Source organism: Chelonia mydas, chromosome 7, assembly GCF_015237465.2.
Source record: "Chelonia mydas isolate rCheMyd1 chromosome 7, rCheMyd1.pri.v2, whole genome shotgun sequence".
NCBI lineage: Eukaryota > Metazoa > Chordata > Testudines > Cheloniidae > Chelonia > Chelonia mydas.
Window position 1 is genome coordinate 57,134,351 of NC_057853.1, and position 16,590 is coordinate 57,150,940.

At 44.7% G+C, this 16,590-nt stretch overlaps 1 protein-coding gene across 1 annotated transcript in view; it reads right to left on the bottom strand.

The window, feature by feature from the left end:
* Positions 1-16,590, bottom strand: part of FRMPD2 (FERM and PDZ domain containing 2) — a 129,956-nt gene that overhangs the window by 57,469 nt on the left and 55,897 nt on the right. Inside the window, exons 16-24 of the mRNA XM_043551851.1 lie at positions 16,418-16,574; positions 12,647-12,857; positions 10,131-10,234; positions 8,070-8,168; positions 5,800-5,907; positions 5,563-5,679; positions 3,902-4,137; positions 1,956-2,060; positions 252-345 (exon numbers count right to left, since the gene is read on the bottom strand). Coding sequence (XP_043407786.1) covers positions 252-345; positions 1,956-2,060; positions 3,902-4,137; positions 5,563-5,679; positions 5,800-5,907; positions 8,070-8,168; positions 10,131-10,234; positions 12,647-12,857; positions 16,418-16,574 — 1,231 coding nt within the window. The remainder of the gene's footprint in view (positions 1-251; positions 346-1,955; positions 2,061-3,901; positions 4,138-5,562; positions 5,680-5,799; positions 5,908-8,069; positions 8,169-10,130; positions 10,235-12,646; positions 12,858-16,417; positions 16,575-16,590) is intronic.

Genomic DNA, 16,590 nt, shown 5'->3' on the forward strand with positions numbered 1-16,590 from the left:
GTCACTGAACATATATTTGAGAACCACTGGTCAGATGTGTGGTTACGTAGAGTCCCTGATCTGCAAAAAGACACCAGGTATTTCCAGTGTGAGCTACAGGGACTGCATATTCTGAATTCCAGACAGCTGGAAGTTCATAGCTGTCTGCACCTCCAACCAGTAATGGTTAACACATTTCAAAGACCCCTAGAGAGAACGCAGAGCCAAACATTTAGTTCTGCAGCACAGAATCGTACTGTCAAATGCCCTACCTTTTTTTATTTGTCCATCCTTATCAGCTGGTCCTCTGGGGATAACTGACTTCACGTATATTCCACCATCACGCACGCTAGTGTTGATCCCACCCTGCAAAATATTCGCCCATCATTTACTTTAGTGCCTGAGCATGGTTTTCTCCTCCCTTGATAAAATCAAAGCCATATTTTGATGTGTTGCCAAGCAAATTCTAAACAGAGTTTTTCAGAAATCAACAATGGCTTCAGAAATTACATATTTTTAAAATTAGGAGGGGGGGCCTGGAAACAGATACTACTCTCCCACTTTGTGCCTAGTTTGTAACATGCTCCTCAAAGCAACAGCCATATCTTATTCTCTCTGTAAAGCACTGTGAAGATCGATAAGGCTACACACAATTGTTTAATCATATTCATTCATAAACACTCCCCATGCCACTGGGAATGTGGTTACATCTCAAAGCCTGCTAACAGCCCCAACTCCCTAAATCTGTGCAATGCACACAGTAGCTATTAATGTTTCAGAGGAAACATAAAAACAAGGTTGTGACTCCTGACCACTTGGAGCTATTCACAATCCTATGGCACTTTCCACAAGAACAGAGATGTTAGTCCCCGGGGAAATTCCAAACTCGCTTAATTCCATTCTGCCAAACCACAAACCCAGGCAATTTCAAGTGGACAAGACTAGATGCCTTTCTGGAAGATATACTTTAGCCACAAGTTATTGGGCTCACTAAGTATAGAGGCCACAGGATGGGATTCTCTGGCCTGTGTTATACATAGGTCAGACTAGATGATCGTAGCAGAGGCAGATTAGCCACTAAGTCAACCGGGTCCATGTCAATTGGGGCACCCCCACAACCCGACCCGCTCTGCCCACCTGGCGCTCCTGCTGGGGAGCAGGGTAAGCCCCCGTGCCCCAATTCCACTCCCCGGCAGGAGTGCCAGGCAGAGGGTGGGCCAAACCCTGACCCCATTTTGCCCATCAGGAGTGCTGGGAGGAGGGGAGGGGACTGCAGGCAGAAGTGGTGGGGAAGGGCCTCCACTTGCTCTGGCTCAGGGCCCTACAAACCCCTAATCTGCTTCTGTATCACAGCGGTCCCTTCTGGCCTTAAACTCTATGAAATCTATGACACACTGTTAAATGGCTGTTGTTTTCCACCCCAGTGGCAGCTGCATTTCAGTGGCAGGTGAAGTGATCCTTGGATCTATGTGGACGATCGATTAATTCTCCTGATGCAGTAGGGGGTATTATCTCCCAGTGAAGTAACACACAGCATGGCCATTTCTGCCCACCCTGGAGCTTCTGAACTAGGGAAGGAAACATTACATTCCCGCTGAGACCCCACGGTAGCCCATTAGCAGACACTGTCTAGGGAATACTCTGAATTCGTGCATTTCCCAGTGCATTGGCCAGGCCCCTCCCTGGCATACCCTGACACTTTCAAGCCTTCAGCTGCATTAGGGTTTCAGAGTGCTTATGCTGCTGTGACCTTTATCCAGGCTGACTTTCTGACACTGCAGCCCCTCAGCCCACGTTCTGATGGCGAGAATCGGGATGACTAGAACCCACTTCATCAAGTAATGGGATCTCAGGCTGAAATTCATGTGCTGGGTATCGCTATCAGTACCATCTTCCTCTAGAGCTGCACTATGCCATGTGGACCGGGTAATGCCACAGTGTTAAGGGTGCATTGTACGATCAACAATTGTACTTGCAGTCACACTGATTCCAAGAGTCCCGCCTTCTTTAACCAACTCCACAGAATAGATTTCATCTGAATTGCTTTCGGCAGACGGTGGAAAGTGGGAGGAGTTGGCTTCCTGTCTCAAAATAGAAACACGAATGAGACTGTTACACGGGAGATCACGAAAAATATTCCAGCAGAAGTGAAAGGCTCAATCATGCTCTCATTTACGCCAGCGTAAATCCAGAGTAACACCACTTATATTCACAGCATTCCTCCAAATTTACACCAGCGTCACTCACAGAAAAAGGTGGCTCAAAACATGTAAGCTACGGACAGATGGGGAGGTCATTCAAGGCTAGAACCGTCAGATTTTTTGCCTGGTTTTCTAGAGCTGTTTGAAATTTTCTGAAAAATGTGAATCAAAATCTTGACATTTTCACAGAAAAAATAGAAAAAAAACCCAAGCACATTTTTGTGCAACCCGTCCCCACCCCCCGATTTTTGACCAGCTTTAGACTTGGCCACTATTTCCGAGATTCAGAACTTTAATAAACAAAATCAGAAGATTTTTAAGCAAAATTTTCCCTTGATATTTCCCCCTCATTTTTTGACCCAGGGCCAATGGGCAGAAGGCACAAGGGGTGCATAAGTTTTACAGGGATCCCCTGGGTCAGATATATGCACAAGAGTGCACTGAGGGGTGGCATGTGAAGTGTCTACCGAGAGCCAGTAGCCCACTGGTCATCATAATCATTGCAAAATGTATGTGTGGATAATATTTAAGGAATTATGTATCGATAACGAAAATATGTTCTCAAGGTCTTTGAGTTAAGGCAGGTCACCAGGAGGTGATGTACCTTGGAAATGTTCCTTTCAGGCAGGAGGTAACAGACACCTGTCTCCCTGCCTATCCACTTGTGTATTGTATGCCTCATAATGTATGCCTATTTGCATACTGAGCAAGTGATGAAATGAGAGATTGTGAAATTGACAAGACGACACAAACAGCAGCGGGTGTCCTGTTTATGAATAAAGACAAAGGATTGTTCTCATATATCTTGGAGTGTAAGGAAACACACTGAGTCCTTCACCTAGGAGGCAAGCTGACAGCATGTCTGTCTCACGAAAGGAGGGTCACAGCCAAACCTGGATCTAAAACGCTGCAAGGATTTTGGGTGAACAATACTCTACAGACATGAGAATATCTTGTTAATTAAATCTAGGTTCTAGAACGTGTGTTATGATTTTGGTTTATATGTAACCATTTGTTTCTAATATGGCTACTTGCTATTACTTGAATCTCTGTGCTTTGTTAAAGAAACTTATACTGGATTTCACTAAGTGCTGTGTGTTAAGTGGAGCGGTGATCTGAGGTGGAACTGGTATGCTGGGGTGTATTGTTCCTTTGGAAGCAGCAAATCCACAAATATTGTGAGTGTCCAGTGGACCTAGGGTTGGACACTTCAGGGAGATGCTCGGCAGGCTCAAGTGTTGGAGTGTGCTTATCGCGAACCTGTAGAGTGACAGCAGGGCCTATGAGGCCTAGAGTGGAGTGCTTGTGTTGCCCGTGGCCAGTGAAGTCAGGGATCTGACTCATGGCAGGCAAAGGACAGGGCTTCCTCAAGCTAAGGGCAAGTGGTAGCGAGGTGCCTCACAACTCTGGGTACCCCGGGAAGTGTCACAGTAGGATAAGAAGGAATCAGCTTAGTTTGCAGCAAGAAAAATGTAGGTTAGGTGTTAGGAAAAACTTCCTAACTATAACGCTTCCTAAGCACTGGCACAGGTCACCTGAGGAAGTTGTGGAATCGCTATCATTGGAGGTTATTAAGAACAGGTTAGAAAAACACCTGTCAGAGATGATCTAGGTTTACTTAATCCTGCCTTTGTGCAAGCGGATGGATCCTTCCACTAACATTTCTATGATTCTTTATTTGACGTAGTGTCACAGCTGAGCAGTAGCAAAACTGTGGTTACCGCCATATCCAAGCTGTCAACTGAAAGAACAGGAATCTTGGGACCCAATTTTGGTGCTAAATTCCAAGAAAGAACCTTCTTGAGTTCATCTGTATTTATGACTTGTTCTTTGGAAGGTGCTGTATGACAGTCTTGAATCCTTTTTCTTCCACTGTCTGCACAAGAGATCTCAGACCCACTAGTGCTGTTTTTTCTTGACAAATTCTTCTCCTCATTCAGTCCTTCTTCAGATATGTCTATGAAAACAGAACAAAAACAAACATTGCCAGCTGCAAAAATCTGGAGAGAAATATATTATTATGTATTGGCACAGGAGGAATAGTTAACTTCAAAAGTGGCTAGGTCCTGAAATCTCAACAAGATCTACAAAACAAGCTAAATTTGAGTAATATTGATATAGCCATTGTGGAGATAAGCATTTCTGCTTAGAAAATGTGGGGCACATGTATTCATTTCACCCTTGCAGGACTCAAAAATTTCAGAGACTATTTTGCTAAAACTTTAGATAGAATAAGCCTTGTCCTTGCACTAAGATGGAGCATGGGAACTTTTAGCACAAAAAGAATTTTTAAGAAATGTATTAGCTCCTGAAAGGGGTAAGATTGGATGGGGTTTCTGAGGGAAATCACATTTCAGTCTTAATTATTTTGATTGATAATGCAACTGCTTTAACAAGCTATAAACATTTCTTATCCCTATCATCTTTTTTGATACAATCACTATTTATTAAATACTGTAGTTGCTGAAGGTAAGCACCTTTTCTTAACCAATGCAGATATCAGAACATCTTTAGGATTTTATGATTTCACATGTCCAAAACTTTGTTGTTGTTCGGTTTTTTCCATTTTTGAGTGAACTGATTGCTGGTCTGACAGCCTCGGGGACAGAATCTCCTTATAGCCACAGAACAGGTAAAGCACACAGCCGGTAGCAACCGTGTAAGCTTTACAACAGGGCCTTTCCAGTGTGCCTCAACACTGCCCTAGAGGGAGCACAAAAAGTGGATTAAGAGAGGAACTTTCTACTCTCCTCTATTCAGGCTCTTATACTGTGCCCTTCACCTTGGTATATGAGCTCCTGAGTACCTGGACGCTGGGATCCATGCCTGATGCAGCAGTTACTCTATGAGACATCAAGACCTTATGGGAATGCTGAGAGGGAAAGATCTATTAGATGGAGGAGAGCCAAAGAGGGTGAGTCAGAGACCTGGAGGATGTAGTTTAAGGTATCTGTGGGGGGGACTGATGTTTTCTGGGAATGCAAAGCATGGTGCATCTGGGCCCTCGTTAGTTTTAATCTGCTGCTTGTAACCATCTCTATAGCACATTCATTTCTTGGCCACTTGAGACGGGTGGTTTGCGAGGTGGACACCTGCTGACTAAGAACTGGACAGTGGGATCAATCCTGAGTCCATAGAAGTCAATGGCCAAGTTCCCATTGACTCTTGTGGTGCAGGCTCAGGTCCTTCGAGCATCAGCTCATTTCACAGTGACTGCTGGACAGGATATCTACTTTTGGTCACGTGCACTCACTACCGACCTGGGCTGAATTATAATCTGCAGTTTAGAGGCAAAAGCCTCCAAAGGTATCCCATTACCAGTGCCCTGAGCCAACCACTCCCATGGCCCATAAAACCATTCACCTCCCAAGCCCTATTGTACCTTTGGGTTGAGAGATGATCAGTTCCACGTCATCAGGAGAATTCTGTATAATTTTAACCGCTGTATTAAAAGAAGCACCTTCGAGGCTAACATTATTCACGGAGATGAGTCGTCCCCCTAAGAACAGGATTAAAACAAAACATTTCGGGGGGGGGGGGGCGGGGAAAATAAGGCCAGATCAGTTCATTTTAAACCATGAAAGCATTTGAATTCTAATTAAAAACTGGGGACAGTGACCTGGTTTGATATGCCCAGCTCTGTCTGCAGGTCCCCCAGGGATAATTGATGCGATAAATATTCCGAGGTCTAATTTCCCCACATTTTCTCCTCCAATAATTACGAAACCTGCAAAATGAGATAGCATGAGAAGTTGGAAAAGCTGGTATTATTAGAAAAATGAACCTTAGGAGAACAAAAGCATCTTTTCCATTGCCATAAGTTATCTGCATACTCTGGGGAATGGAGCTCTTTGATTTTGCCTCCTCGAAGCCCTGGTTCGGGAAGCACTTCAGTTTACATTTAACTTTAAGTATGCACTTTTTTTCCCCATAGATTCATATATTCTAAGGCTAGAAGGGACCACTGTGATCATCCGGTCTGATCACCTGTATAACACAGGCCAGAGAACTGCCCCAAATTCATTCCTAGAACAGATCTTTTAGAAAAACACCCAATCTCCATTTAAAATTTGTCAGTGGTGGAGATTGTTCCAATGGTGAATTACTCTCACCGTTAAAAATGTACACCTTATTTCCAGTCTGAATTTGTCTAGCTTCAATTTCTAGCTGTTGACTCGTGTTAGACCTTTCTCTGTTAAAGACTGAAGAGCTGATTATTAAATATTTGTTCCCCACTGGACCAATCCCTGGGGGACCCCACTGGAAACAGATCCATTCAATGATGATTCACCATTTACAGTTACATTTTGAGACCTATCAGTTAGCCAGTGTTTCATCCATTTAATATCTGCTATGTTAATTTGATATCGTTCTAGTTTTTTTCATCAAAATGTCAGGCAGTACCAAATCAATCTTGCCTTACAGAAATCTATGTATATTACATCAACTCTATTACCTTTATCAATCAAACTTATGACCCACTGACTTAGCGGCAAGTGCTTAGGTGCTCTTCCTGAATAGGGGTGCTTTCCTGAATCAGGGCCATGAAGAGCCATGCTCCCAAGTCATAGAAGCCAGTGTTTCCCAAACCCATCAGTGGGTTGCAGGAAAAGTCTAGGTGGGTAGTGCCTCCCTGGAGGTGCTCATCCTTCCGCCATGCTCTCACTGCCCCATGCAGCAAGCAGCAGCATGGGGAATGGGATCCGGGCAGCGGCAGAGGAAGCACCTCCAGGACATGCACAGGATGGGGACAGATTACTGACTGCTGGCCCACTGGCTCCATCCATTTCCTCGGCGCTACTGCTGCCTTCTGGGCCTAGCTCTCACTTCCTTTGGGCGGCAGCATGGGGAGCGGGAGCAGAGCCACAGAAGAAGTGGCCAGAGCCAGCAAGCAGCCAGGTAGCAATTGCAGCCCCTTGGTACAACTGGGAATAAAACCCAGATCTCCTGAGTCCCAGGCCAGTGCTCTAACCACTAGACCACACAGCTGTGCTGTCTGGATCCAGACCAGACCTTTCACAAGATTCAAGTTTGTTTGGATCCAGGGTTTAGTTTTGGGCTTAGCTCTAAATAATAATTCTGTACATACTCTAAGAACTCCCCACATGGGTTGTCAGCTGGTTTTGAACCCAGAACTTTCAGTACAGATCTCTGTCACTTAAGACTTCAAAGAGTAACTGTGTTAGCTGTCTGCAGTAGTAGGCTGCTATCCTCTAGTGGGACAATAACTAATAGTGGATGCAGCACACAGTTTGCCAGTGTGTTACATAATATAATATTAAGGTTGTACAGTCAGGCATTTAAAAGTCAGATAATACCCAAGTTAAGGTTGAATAGTCACTAAGCAGCTAAGTAAGCTACATATATAACTGCACAATGCATGCATTCGTGTCACATGTTGGTATAAAGTGCTAAATAAAAAAAAATCACATTTCCTAGGTGACAGATGTCTGTCCAGAACCTAGCACTTTTGGTTCTACACCCAATGCCTACCCCATTAGTCCACCACAAACTTCTGTGTGTTGGTTACACCTGCTGAAAAACAGCGGCTAAATAATGATGCTTTGCCATTTTTAACCTGTAGACCTCAAAGTGCTATGCAAAATTTGGCAGTCACATGGGATCAGCAAGATCAAGGAAGCTATCAACTTGCCCAATTTCACACAGCAAATATCTTTGGATAGAGACAAATTGACAACGTTTCTGTAACTGCTGATACCCAACCTGGAAACAGCTTATCTTTTCACCAGATTTATTTTTCTAAATAGATGTCTAAAAATTGTATTGAAAAGAAAGAAAGAAAGAAAGAAAGAAAGAAAGAATCTAAAGGCCTATATACATGCTCGGACAGTCCTGGTAACAAACATACCATTCATGCCCCTTACTCACCAAAGCCATTTTTAGGATCTCGTTTTAAAGTGACACAAATGATTTCTCTTTCTAATCCAGCCAGCATATTCTCTCTTTGACTGATTGGGGAACCCGGGGCTGCAGAAACAAAACAACTGGAATAAACAGACAAGTGCAGACAAGGGGAGGACATGACATTCTTTGACCATTCGGGTGTTTAGAAGTTAAGATGCTTAATTTCAACATCATTATTCCTTTTTTTACATTAATATGCTGCAGATGAGAGGTGCTAGATGGAGAGCCCTGGAGACTGGCATCCTGTATGTATCTACAGAATGGGTAAGCACTACAGTGCAAGCTTCTCCCACAATGTCCCACCTATGCATATTTCCCCTCACTTGGAGGGACCACTTCTATTTAGACAGTCAGGGACCACCTTTTTGTTCTGGGTTTGTACAGCACAAGATGGTCCCAGTCCAAGACTGGGGCTCCTAGGCGCTACTGAAATACACCTAAAAATGTACAGTGCCTGGCACAGTGGGGGCCTGGTCCATGACTGGTGCTATGATAATACAAACAATAAATAGCAGTAAGGGGGCTGGGCTAGGCTGGGATCTTTAAAGAAGTTTATGGGAATTAAGTATCCAAATCCCACTACGCCTAAGGCCTGGGGTCATAAAAGACATTTAGGTTTTGCAAAAAGAACAGGAGTACTTGGGGCATCTTAGAGACTAACAAATTTATTAGAGCATAAGCTTTCGTGCGCTACGGCCCACTTCATCGGATGCATAGAATGGAACATATAGTAAGAAGATATATATATACATACAGAGAAGGTAGAAGTTGCCATACAAACTGTAAGAGGCTAATTAATTAAGATGAGCTATCAGCAGGAGAAAAAAACTTTTGTAGTGATAATCAAGATGGCTGATTATCACTACAAAAGTTTTTCTCCTGCTGATAATAGCTCAACTTAATTAATTAGCCTCTTACAGTTTGTATGGCAACTTCCACCTTTTCTGTATGTGTGTGTATATATATCTATATCTATATCTATCTTCTTACTATATGTTCCATTCTATGCATCCGATGAAGTGGGCCGTAGCCCACGAAAGCTTATGCTCTAATAAATTTGTTAGTCTCTAAGGTGCCACAAGTACTCCTGTTCTTTTTGTAGATACAGACTAACATGGCTGCTACTCTAAACCTGTCATTTAAGTTTTTCTACACTCAGCATTGCAACACCTAGCAGATTTAGCAGCCGAAGTCCCATCGATTGTCAATGGGATTTTGGCTGCCATCCCTGTTGAAAATGAGATGTCGGCTTCTAAATTAGTTAGGCATTGCCATGCTGAGTGCAGAAACGCCAAAGCGCTTTCTCAAATCGGGGCCTTCATCTCCATGCCCTTCCTGCTGGCTGAGGAGGCCGGTGCTGTCATGGGATCCAAACAGCACCAGTTGTGGCAATGGCTTTTTGGTTGGAGTCACCTGTTGTACCACGTCACTTACTGCAATGTGGACATTGAAAATGTGGCTCTGCTCTGAAAAGGGGCTGTGTAAAAATGACAGCTTCGTCTTCATCAGATCTGCCCTGGCATGTCTGAGAGTCAGAGCTGCTGATTTCAGTGTCTAACATCGGTTTCTACGGCTTTTTACTCCTGCACTGCCAGCACAGGCATAGAAGGGGGAGCTGCGTTCTCTGCCATCTCATGCATCAACTACAGAAATGTTGTTATATTTCCATTGGAAGGCCAAATTCCGCTCTCACTAACACCTGTGCCTCCTCATGTCAGGCCTTTAGATACAGCTAAGCAACCTCATTGAAGACAATGGGGCATCACTGGAAGAATAGCTTGGTCTGCTGGGCCCTTATTACTAGTGTCAATGAAGGGGAAATAAAGAACCCAGCTTGAGTCGCGGAGCCCAGGGTTAATTTGCAGGCCTGGGCGTGAGAACAACGATCTTTTACATTGTAAAGTGAGTACATCTGATCTGCTATCATTGAGATGCGATGAACCTTGAGCCCCATGGTGCCAGTTGTTATGTTTCCTTTTCAGATCACTGCTGAACTCCGAGTGCATCACAATCTAGCATACTCACTGCTGGCTGTATTCGGAGTTGAATGGATAGAGAGATAATCATAGCTCCGTTGTTTTTCATTCAAACTAATGTGTACTTCTGACTGGGACAATCCAGAGTAAGAGCTAGAAGCAACAAAGAAGACTGACATTAATGTAACAAATAGACAACAGCACTCTCCATCTTCAAAAAACTTTCCAAAGCAGGTCAGAGCCAAGATGGGAACAGAGAAATTCCTGGCTCCGGACATATGCTCAGGCCACTAGATCTCCTTATCAGAGAAGGCTGGGCTTAGTCTGGCTGGCATTAGCTTTCAATTGATATCCACTACTCAACTGCTCATTAAAGGACTGCTATGGGGTGTCCACCCCACACAAGCCCTGAGCGGGTTTATGTTGGCCCGAAGCAGCCAGTTAACCTTGGATGCTGCACCTGGAGGGGAACCAGGAATTGCTAAGCATGAATGGCAGGTAAAGCCCAGCCCGGGGAGGAGCTGGGCTAGGAGTGTAAAGCCAGGAAGTGAGAGCAGGAAGGAGATCTGCAGTCACTCCCTAGATGGAAAGGGAACTGGCCAGGGACAAGAAGAAGATCCAGGGGAGAGTACACCCTGGGGTCCTGCCCTGGACTGGGGGGTCCTGCGAAAGGCCAAGAAGGGGAGCAGAGGAAGCTCCCAGAGATAGGCAAGGAGATAGACAGTTGCGGTAGAAGGGGTCTGGGGAAACAGCAACAGGGTCTGAGACCTGGATTGCTACATATATGGTCCCTGGGCTGGAACCCTTAGTAACAGGCAGGCCTGGGTTCCCTTACCAGCCACTGGGAAAGTGATACCGAACCTCAAGTCAGAATGGAAGACTGCCTGAAACAGCATACAGACAGTTTGTCTGGTGGGACTCTGTTACCCTGGAATGGGGGGCTCTATAGTGATCCTCTCTCTTCTAGGCTTTGTTCTACTTCATAGCACTTCAGATGGCATTCAAATCTCTTAAAGGCCTCAGGAGCCTTGTGCAGCTACAGCAACCACCCACACACTGGTGCATGTAGTAATGTCAATGAAAGGAGAAGTTCTCATTCTGTTTTCTATGTACTGCACCTTTAAATATAGAATCATAGAAGGACGGGAAGGGACTGAGTCCCCAGCACTGAGGCAGGACTAAGTATTATCTTGACCAATGCTGACAGGTATTTCTCTGACCTGTTCTTAAAAACCTCTAATGACAGAGATTCCACAACCTCCCTAGGTATTTTATTTCAGAGCTTAACTACTTGACAGTTAAGAAGTTTTTCCTGAGGTCCGAACTAAACCTCCCTTGCAATTTAAGCCCATTGCTTCTTGTCCTGTCCTCAGTGGATCAGGAGAACAATTAAAATAACAATTTACGCTCCTCTTTATAACAACATTTTATGTATTTGAAGACTGTTATGTCCCCACTCCGCCTTCTCGTCCCCAGACTAAACACCCTGCCCTTGTTCATTCCGGCCAAATGCTACCTGTCACAGAGGAGACACACACACACTGTGCTTTCTCATGAAGACTTCACTTTTGTTCTCTCTTTTTTTCATTGTTTCCCTTAATCCAAAATGAAAGGCATTCAGTCTGAAAGTAAATGGGTTGCTTTTTGTGTCTGGAAACAAACGTGACACCAGTTCTGACTCAAGTTCTTACTTGTTAGATTGTTCTCTCTTTGTCTTCCTCTGTGTATGTACAGCACCTAACCCAATAGAAACCCATCCTGATGGGTGTGGCCTTTGGGCGTGAACACAATACAAATATTAACAAAGGGCACAGGCTAGCTCTGAAATAAGGGGCCTGAAACAAGTCTGCAGTGACCTGAAACAAAATAGTTAATTTCAGCCCAAATGGCAGCAAAGCCTAGGGACATTGTTATTATGACTAGACCATGTGATGTAGAGCAGGAAACTAGTGCTAAACAAATAAGTCCCCTGCCCAGGGCACAAGCTGGTAGAGAAGAGGACAGCACAGGAGCAAGGCAGTGGGTCATCACTTTAGGTGGAATGCCTCACAAGTTAACATCTGAAGGGAGAGGATGCACTTTGGTGGAAGCATATTGCGAAGTGGGGTTGTATGACACTACAGGAAAGGCCAAGTAACTTTAACCACACAAGTCCAGGCTATCGTATTGGCAGAGTTCCCACCATACTCTATATAGAATACGCACACATGAGACCTCTCTCTTTGCCTTTATTAACTTAACAATAAAATATAAACCTCAACCTAAGCTTTCTCCTAAATTTGGCTGCTTTCTAGGGTTTCTCACTACAGGACCTCTTCTGTGTCTACCGCTAGTCCCCTCTGGCTCAGAGATTTTCAAACCTTTATATGCTCCAAGATTGGAGCTAATAGGACCCTCCTGGTCTGACATCGGAGTAAATCAGCAAAAGTAACACTGCACCTCCATGCAGGGTTCTAGAATCTGACCCTGTCAGACAAAGGTTTTAGGTAATAATCACAAGCCCGGTTGTTGAGCCAACATCTGCTTTTTAGTCCCATTCAGAGGAAAAAGCCAATTTAAACTCACCTGCCTAGATTGCTTTTGTCCCCGATCCCATTGTTGGTTTCCACACTGAGGTTATCGCAAGACTTGCTCATCATCCCAGCAGACATGTGCTCCAGGTTGGCCCCGTACAGGACATTTTCTGAGCAGGACAGTCTCTGAATCAGGGCAAGATGTTCGTGCTGAGTTGCATAAGCAGAATTTGATTTGACTATTTCCATAAACTTGTTGTCCTCTGAGGGAGAAGGGCAAACAAGAAAAAGATAAATCCACTGACTTTCTTCCAGCCTTTTATGTTCAGAACTGCTTTCTGTCTAGCCTTTTCAACATGCCAGCCTTACAAAAAGCCTGACATTATCTATAGTTGTTCTGATATTCCTAAACCTATCAAGAAGCTGGAGTGTGAGAAAGGGTTTTCAAGCATTTTCTATTATATCATAGGAGGTATTGTGTTTTTCATTTGGATTTGGCTTTCATTCATGTGAACTTTTCTGCAAATTCAGTCTCCACCAAGGAAGATGCAGTGTGCAGCCCCATTAAACCTGAATGCATTTCTGAAATGTACATTTAACAAATCTGTCAATGGAACTGGAAGGTTCTGTCTGCAGAGGTCTGGAGCAGCTGTGATCAGCTGATGCTCACCTGTGTCATGGGCCACCAGCCCAACACATGTGTATCTGAGGAGATATGCTCCCACGACATCAGAGAGGGATCAGGGAGTGGGTCCTCAGCACCTGCACACTCTGTACTGGTGAAGAAGGGACTATTTTGGTGGCAGTGAACGACATCTAACTTCACACCTCTAAGAGAAACCACCAATTCCTTGTTGATAGCCAGATTTGGGGGCAGCAATAAAGGATCAGCAGCACTGGAGAGGGGTCGGAGAAGAGTCATAAGAATGACTGAAAGATTAGAAAACGTTCCTTATTATAGTGATAGACTTAATAAAGAGATGATCATGGTCTAAGTATCTACATGGGGAACAACCATTGGATAATGAGCTCTCCAATTTAACAGAGAAAGGTCTGACACACTCCAATGGCTGGAAGCTGAAGTTACACAAATTCAGCCTGGAAATCCGGTGTCAATTTTTAACAGTGAGGTTCATTAACCATTGGAACAACTTACCAAGGATTGCAGTGGATTCTCCATCACTGGCAATTATTAAATCAAGACTGGATGTTTTTTCCTAAAAGCGCTGAGCTAGGAATTATTATGGGACAGTTCTTTGGCCTGTGTTAGGCAGGAGGTCAGACCAGATGGTCCCAGTGGTGCCTCTGCCTGGGAATTCTATTAATCTATTTACATCCCCGCCTCCAGGCCCAACGAAAGTTAAAGCTGACGAGTCAATATTAATTTATTCAGGTTCTCTCTCAGTGGGCTGGAATACCCCTTAAAGGGGACTTGGGGGCAGCTGATAGTTAAGGACATACCTAGAAGTACAACAGAATCCCTGCTGCCATGACGATGCGGATTGCAAGTCGGAGGGCTGGAAATCAATATGGCTGCACATTCCCCACTTCCTCCCGTTTGACCCTGATCTCCAGTGCCTCTCCCCACTAGACATTTTTGTAGCCCTCTGGAATGTTGCTTTTTAGTTTCATTACACCTAGGCTGCCCGTTTCCTCAGTGTGTTTGATCAGAGGCATTTGTTAAGAGGCGTTGAAAGGGTTAACTGTCCGTCTTCTCAGCAAAGTCTGAGAGTTGCCATAGCAATAGCTGAGTGGGGAGCTGCATTAAGATCTGCAGAAAATGTGGCAGATGCATCTGAGCCAGACAACAGTAAAAGGGGAGCTCTCCTAGCCACTCGCGTGGAAGGGATTCTGCCTTGCTGGGGAAAGACCTGCACTGGGTTGCAAAGAGAGTCTAATTCTGAACAAGGGTCACTGCCACCTACCTTCAAGGAACCAATCCCATCCAGGAGGACCCACAAGGACGAGCTAACTCTGCACTCAGGATCTGCTGCCCCAGCCCATCAGGCTAATGGCTTGCACAAGACTGAACAGTCTGCGATTTTAAATGCTTGTAATCAGGGCTTGCATTATAATTTTTCTGCCTCCTAATTAATTTTACTCCCTCATATTTTGAATGTAATCATTTTCATTACAGAATATTGTTGCTCAGCAAGCCTGATGGTGCAATTTCAGGTCTCATTTGTAGACTGATCACAGCTCTCCGGTGTTAAATCAGAAGTAAAATGAACCCCAACAACACAGGGGGTTCCATGGACATAAGTAGGGCCCTACCAAATTCATGGTCCATTTTGGTCAATTTCACAGCCATAGGATTTAAAAAATAGCAAATGTCATGATTTCAGCTATCTAGATCTGAAATTTCACAGTGTTGTAATTGTAGGGGTCCTGATGCAAAAAGGAGTTGTGGGGGGGTTAGAAGAATATTGTCGGGGGGGTTGCGGCGCTGCTACCCTTACTTCTGTGCTGCTGCTGGCGAGGCGCTGCCTGCAGAGCTGGGTACCCGGCCAACAGCTGCCGCTCTCCAGCCACCCAGCTCTGAAGGCTGCACAGAAATAAGGATGGCAATACCATAACACCCCTAAAATAACCCTGTGACACACACACAGACCCCGCAACTCCTTTTTGAGTCAGGACCCCCAATTTGAGAAACACTGGTCTCCTCTCCCCCTCCCCCCATGAAATCTGCATAGTATAGGGTAAAAGCACACAAAAGACCAAATTTCACGGGGACGACCAGATTTCACAGTCTGTGATGTGTTTTTCATGGCCGTGAATTTTGTAGGGACCTAGACATAAGCCTCCTTTCTGCTACTTTCTGACTTCTCTGCAGAGTGATTTCCTGTTAATTAAATTGTACAAGAACTTTGTCTCCTATGAAAGAATTTTGGAAATATTAACCATTCTGTGCCCGTGATATAACCTCATTGCCCGGCATGCAACACTTCCACTTGAGAGAGGGGCAGTCTGACCTAATGGCTAGCACACTTGTATGAGAGTCAGGGCTCTGCCACTGACTCACAGGGCCAAATCTGCAGCTGGCAGAAATTAGCATAACTTCATTGAAGTCAGTGGGCCAGATCCTCAGTTGGTGTGAATCAGTGTAGCTCCATTGACATCAACAGAGGTATGTGAAACTTTGGCCAAGTTATTTCCCTCTCACCTCTGCCTCAGTTTCCCCATATATATTACATTTACCCACCTCTGCAGAATACTTTGAGAGCTGTGGATGCAGAGGGCTATATAATAATCATAACATCATAGAAATGTCAGGCAGTAAGGGACCTGAGAAGTCATCAAGTCCAGCCCCCTGCGCTGAGACAGGACCAAGTAAACCTCACTTTTGGTCCTCACTCAGGCAAAAACTCCTAATGGACTAAATTCAGCCCTTGCCAAGTAGGCACAATAGCCATTGACTGCAATGGAACATGTCTCTGCTTGCACCAGGGCTAGATCTGATCTGTTGTCCTCAAAATTCCCAGCACAGTTCCTGCAGCTAAGTATAATAAAGCTTATTTCATACCAACCAAGTTTTTTGGCACACGTCACCAGAGCACCTCCCAGTGTTAATTCAGCCTCACAGACTCCCAACCCCTGTGAGGTCAGGAAACATTACAGAGGGACAGTTGAGTCAGAGTGAGATGAACTGATTGCACAAGGCCCATGGGAAGTTTGTGGTGGAGCCAAATGGCAAACCCAGATCTGATTCCCAGCTCAGTGCCTTACCCAACCAGCATCGCTCCTCTCCTTGAGCTTCCTCCATTCCTTACCAAACCTGCCCTCGCCTATTCCCCGTGTGACGGACAGTATCTATGGCACTCACCGGAGGAAGCTTGCTGAAGCTGCCTGGAATGCATCTGGGCATTAAATTTGTGCTGGGCAGAGCAGAGGTCCAGTATATATTTGCAAGTCTTTGCCGTGTCGGTGACGAACGTGTGCTTTTTGCCACTGAAGTTGCTTTCAATCGTGAACTTTTTTCTCTAAAGGAAATAAAAA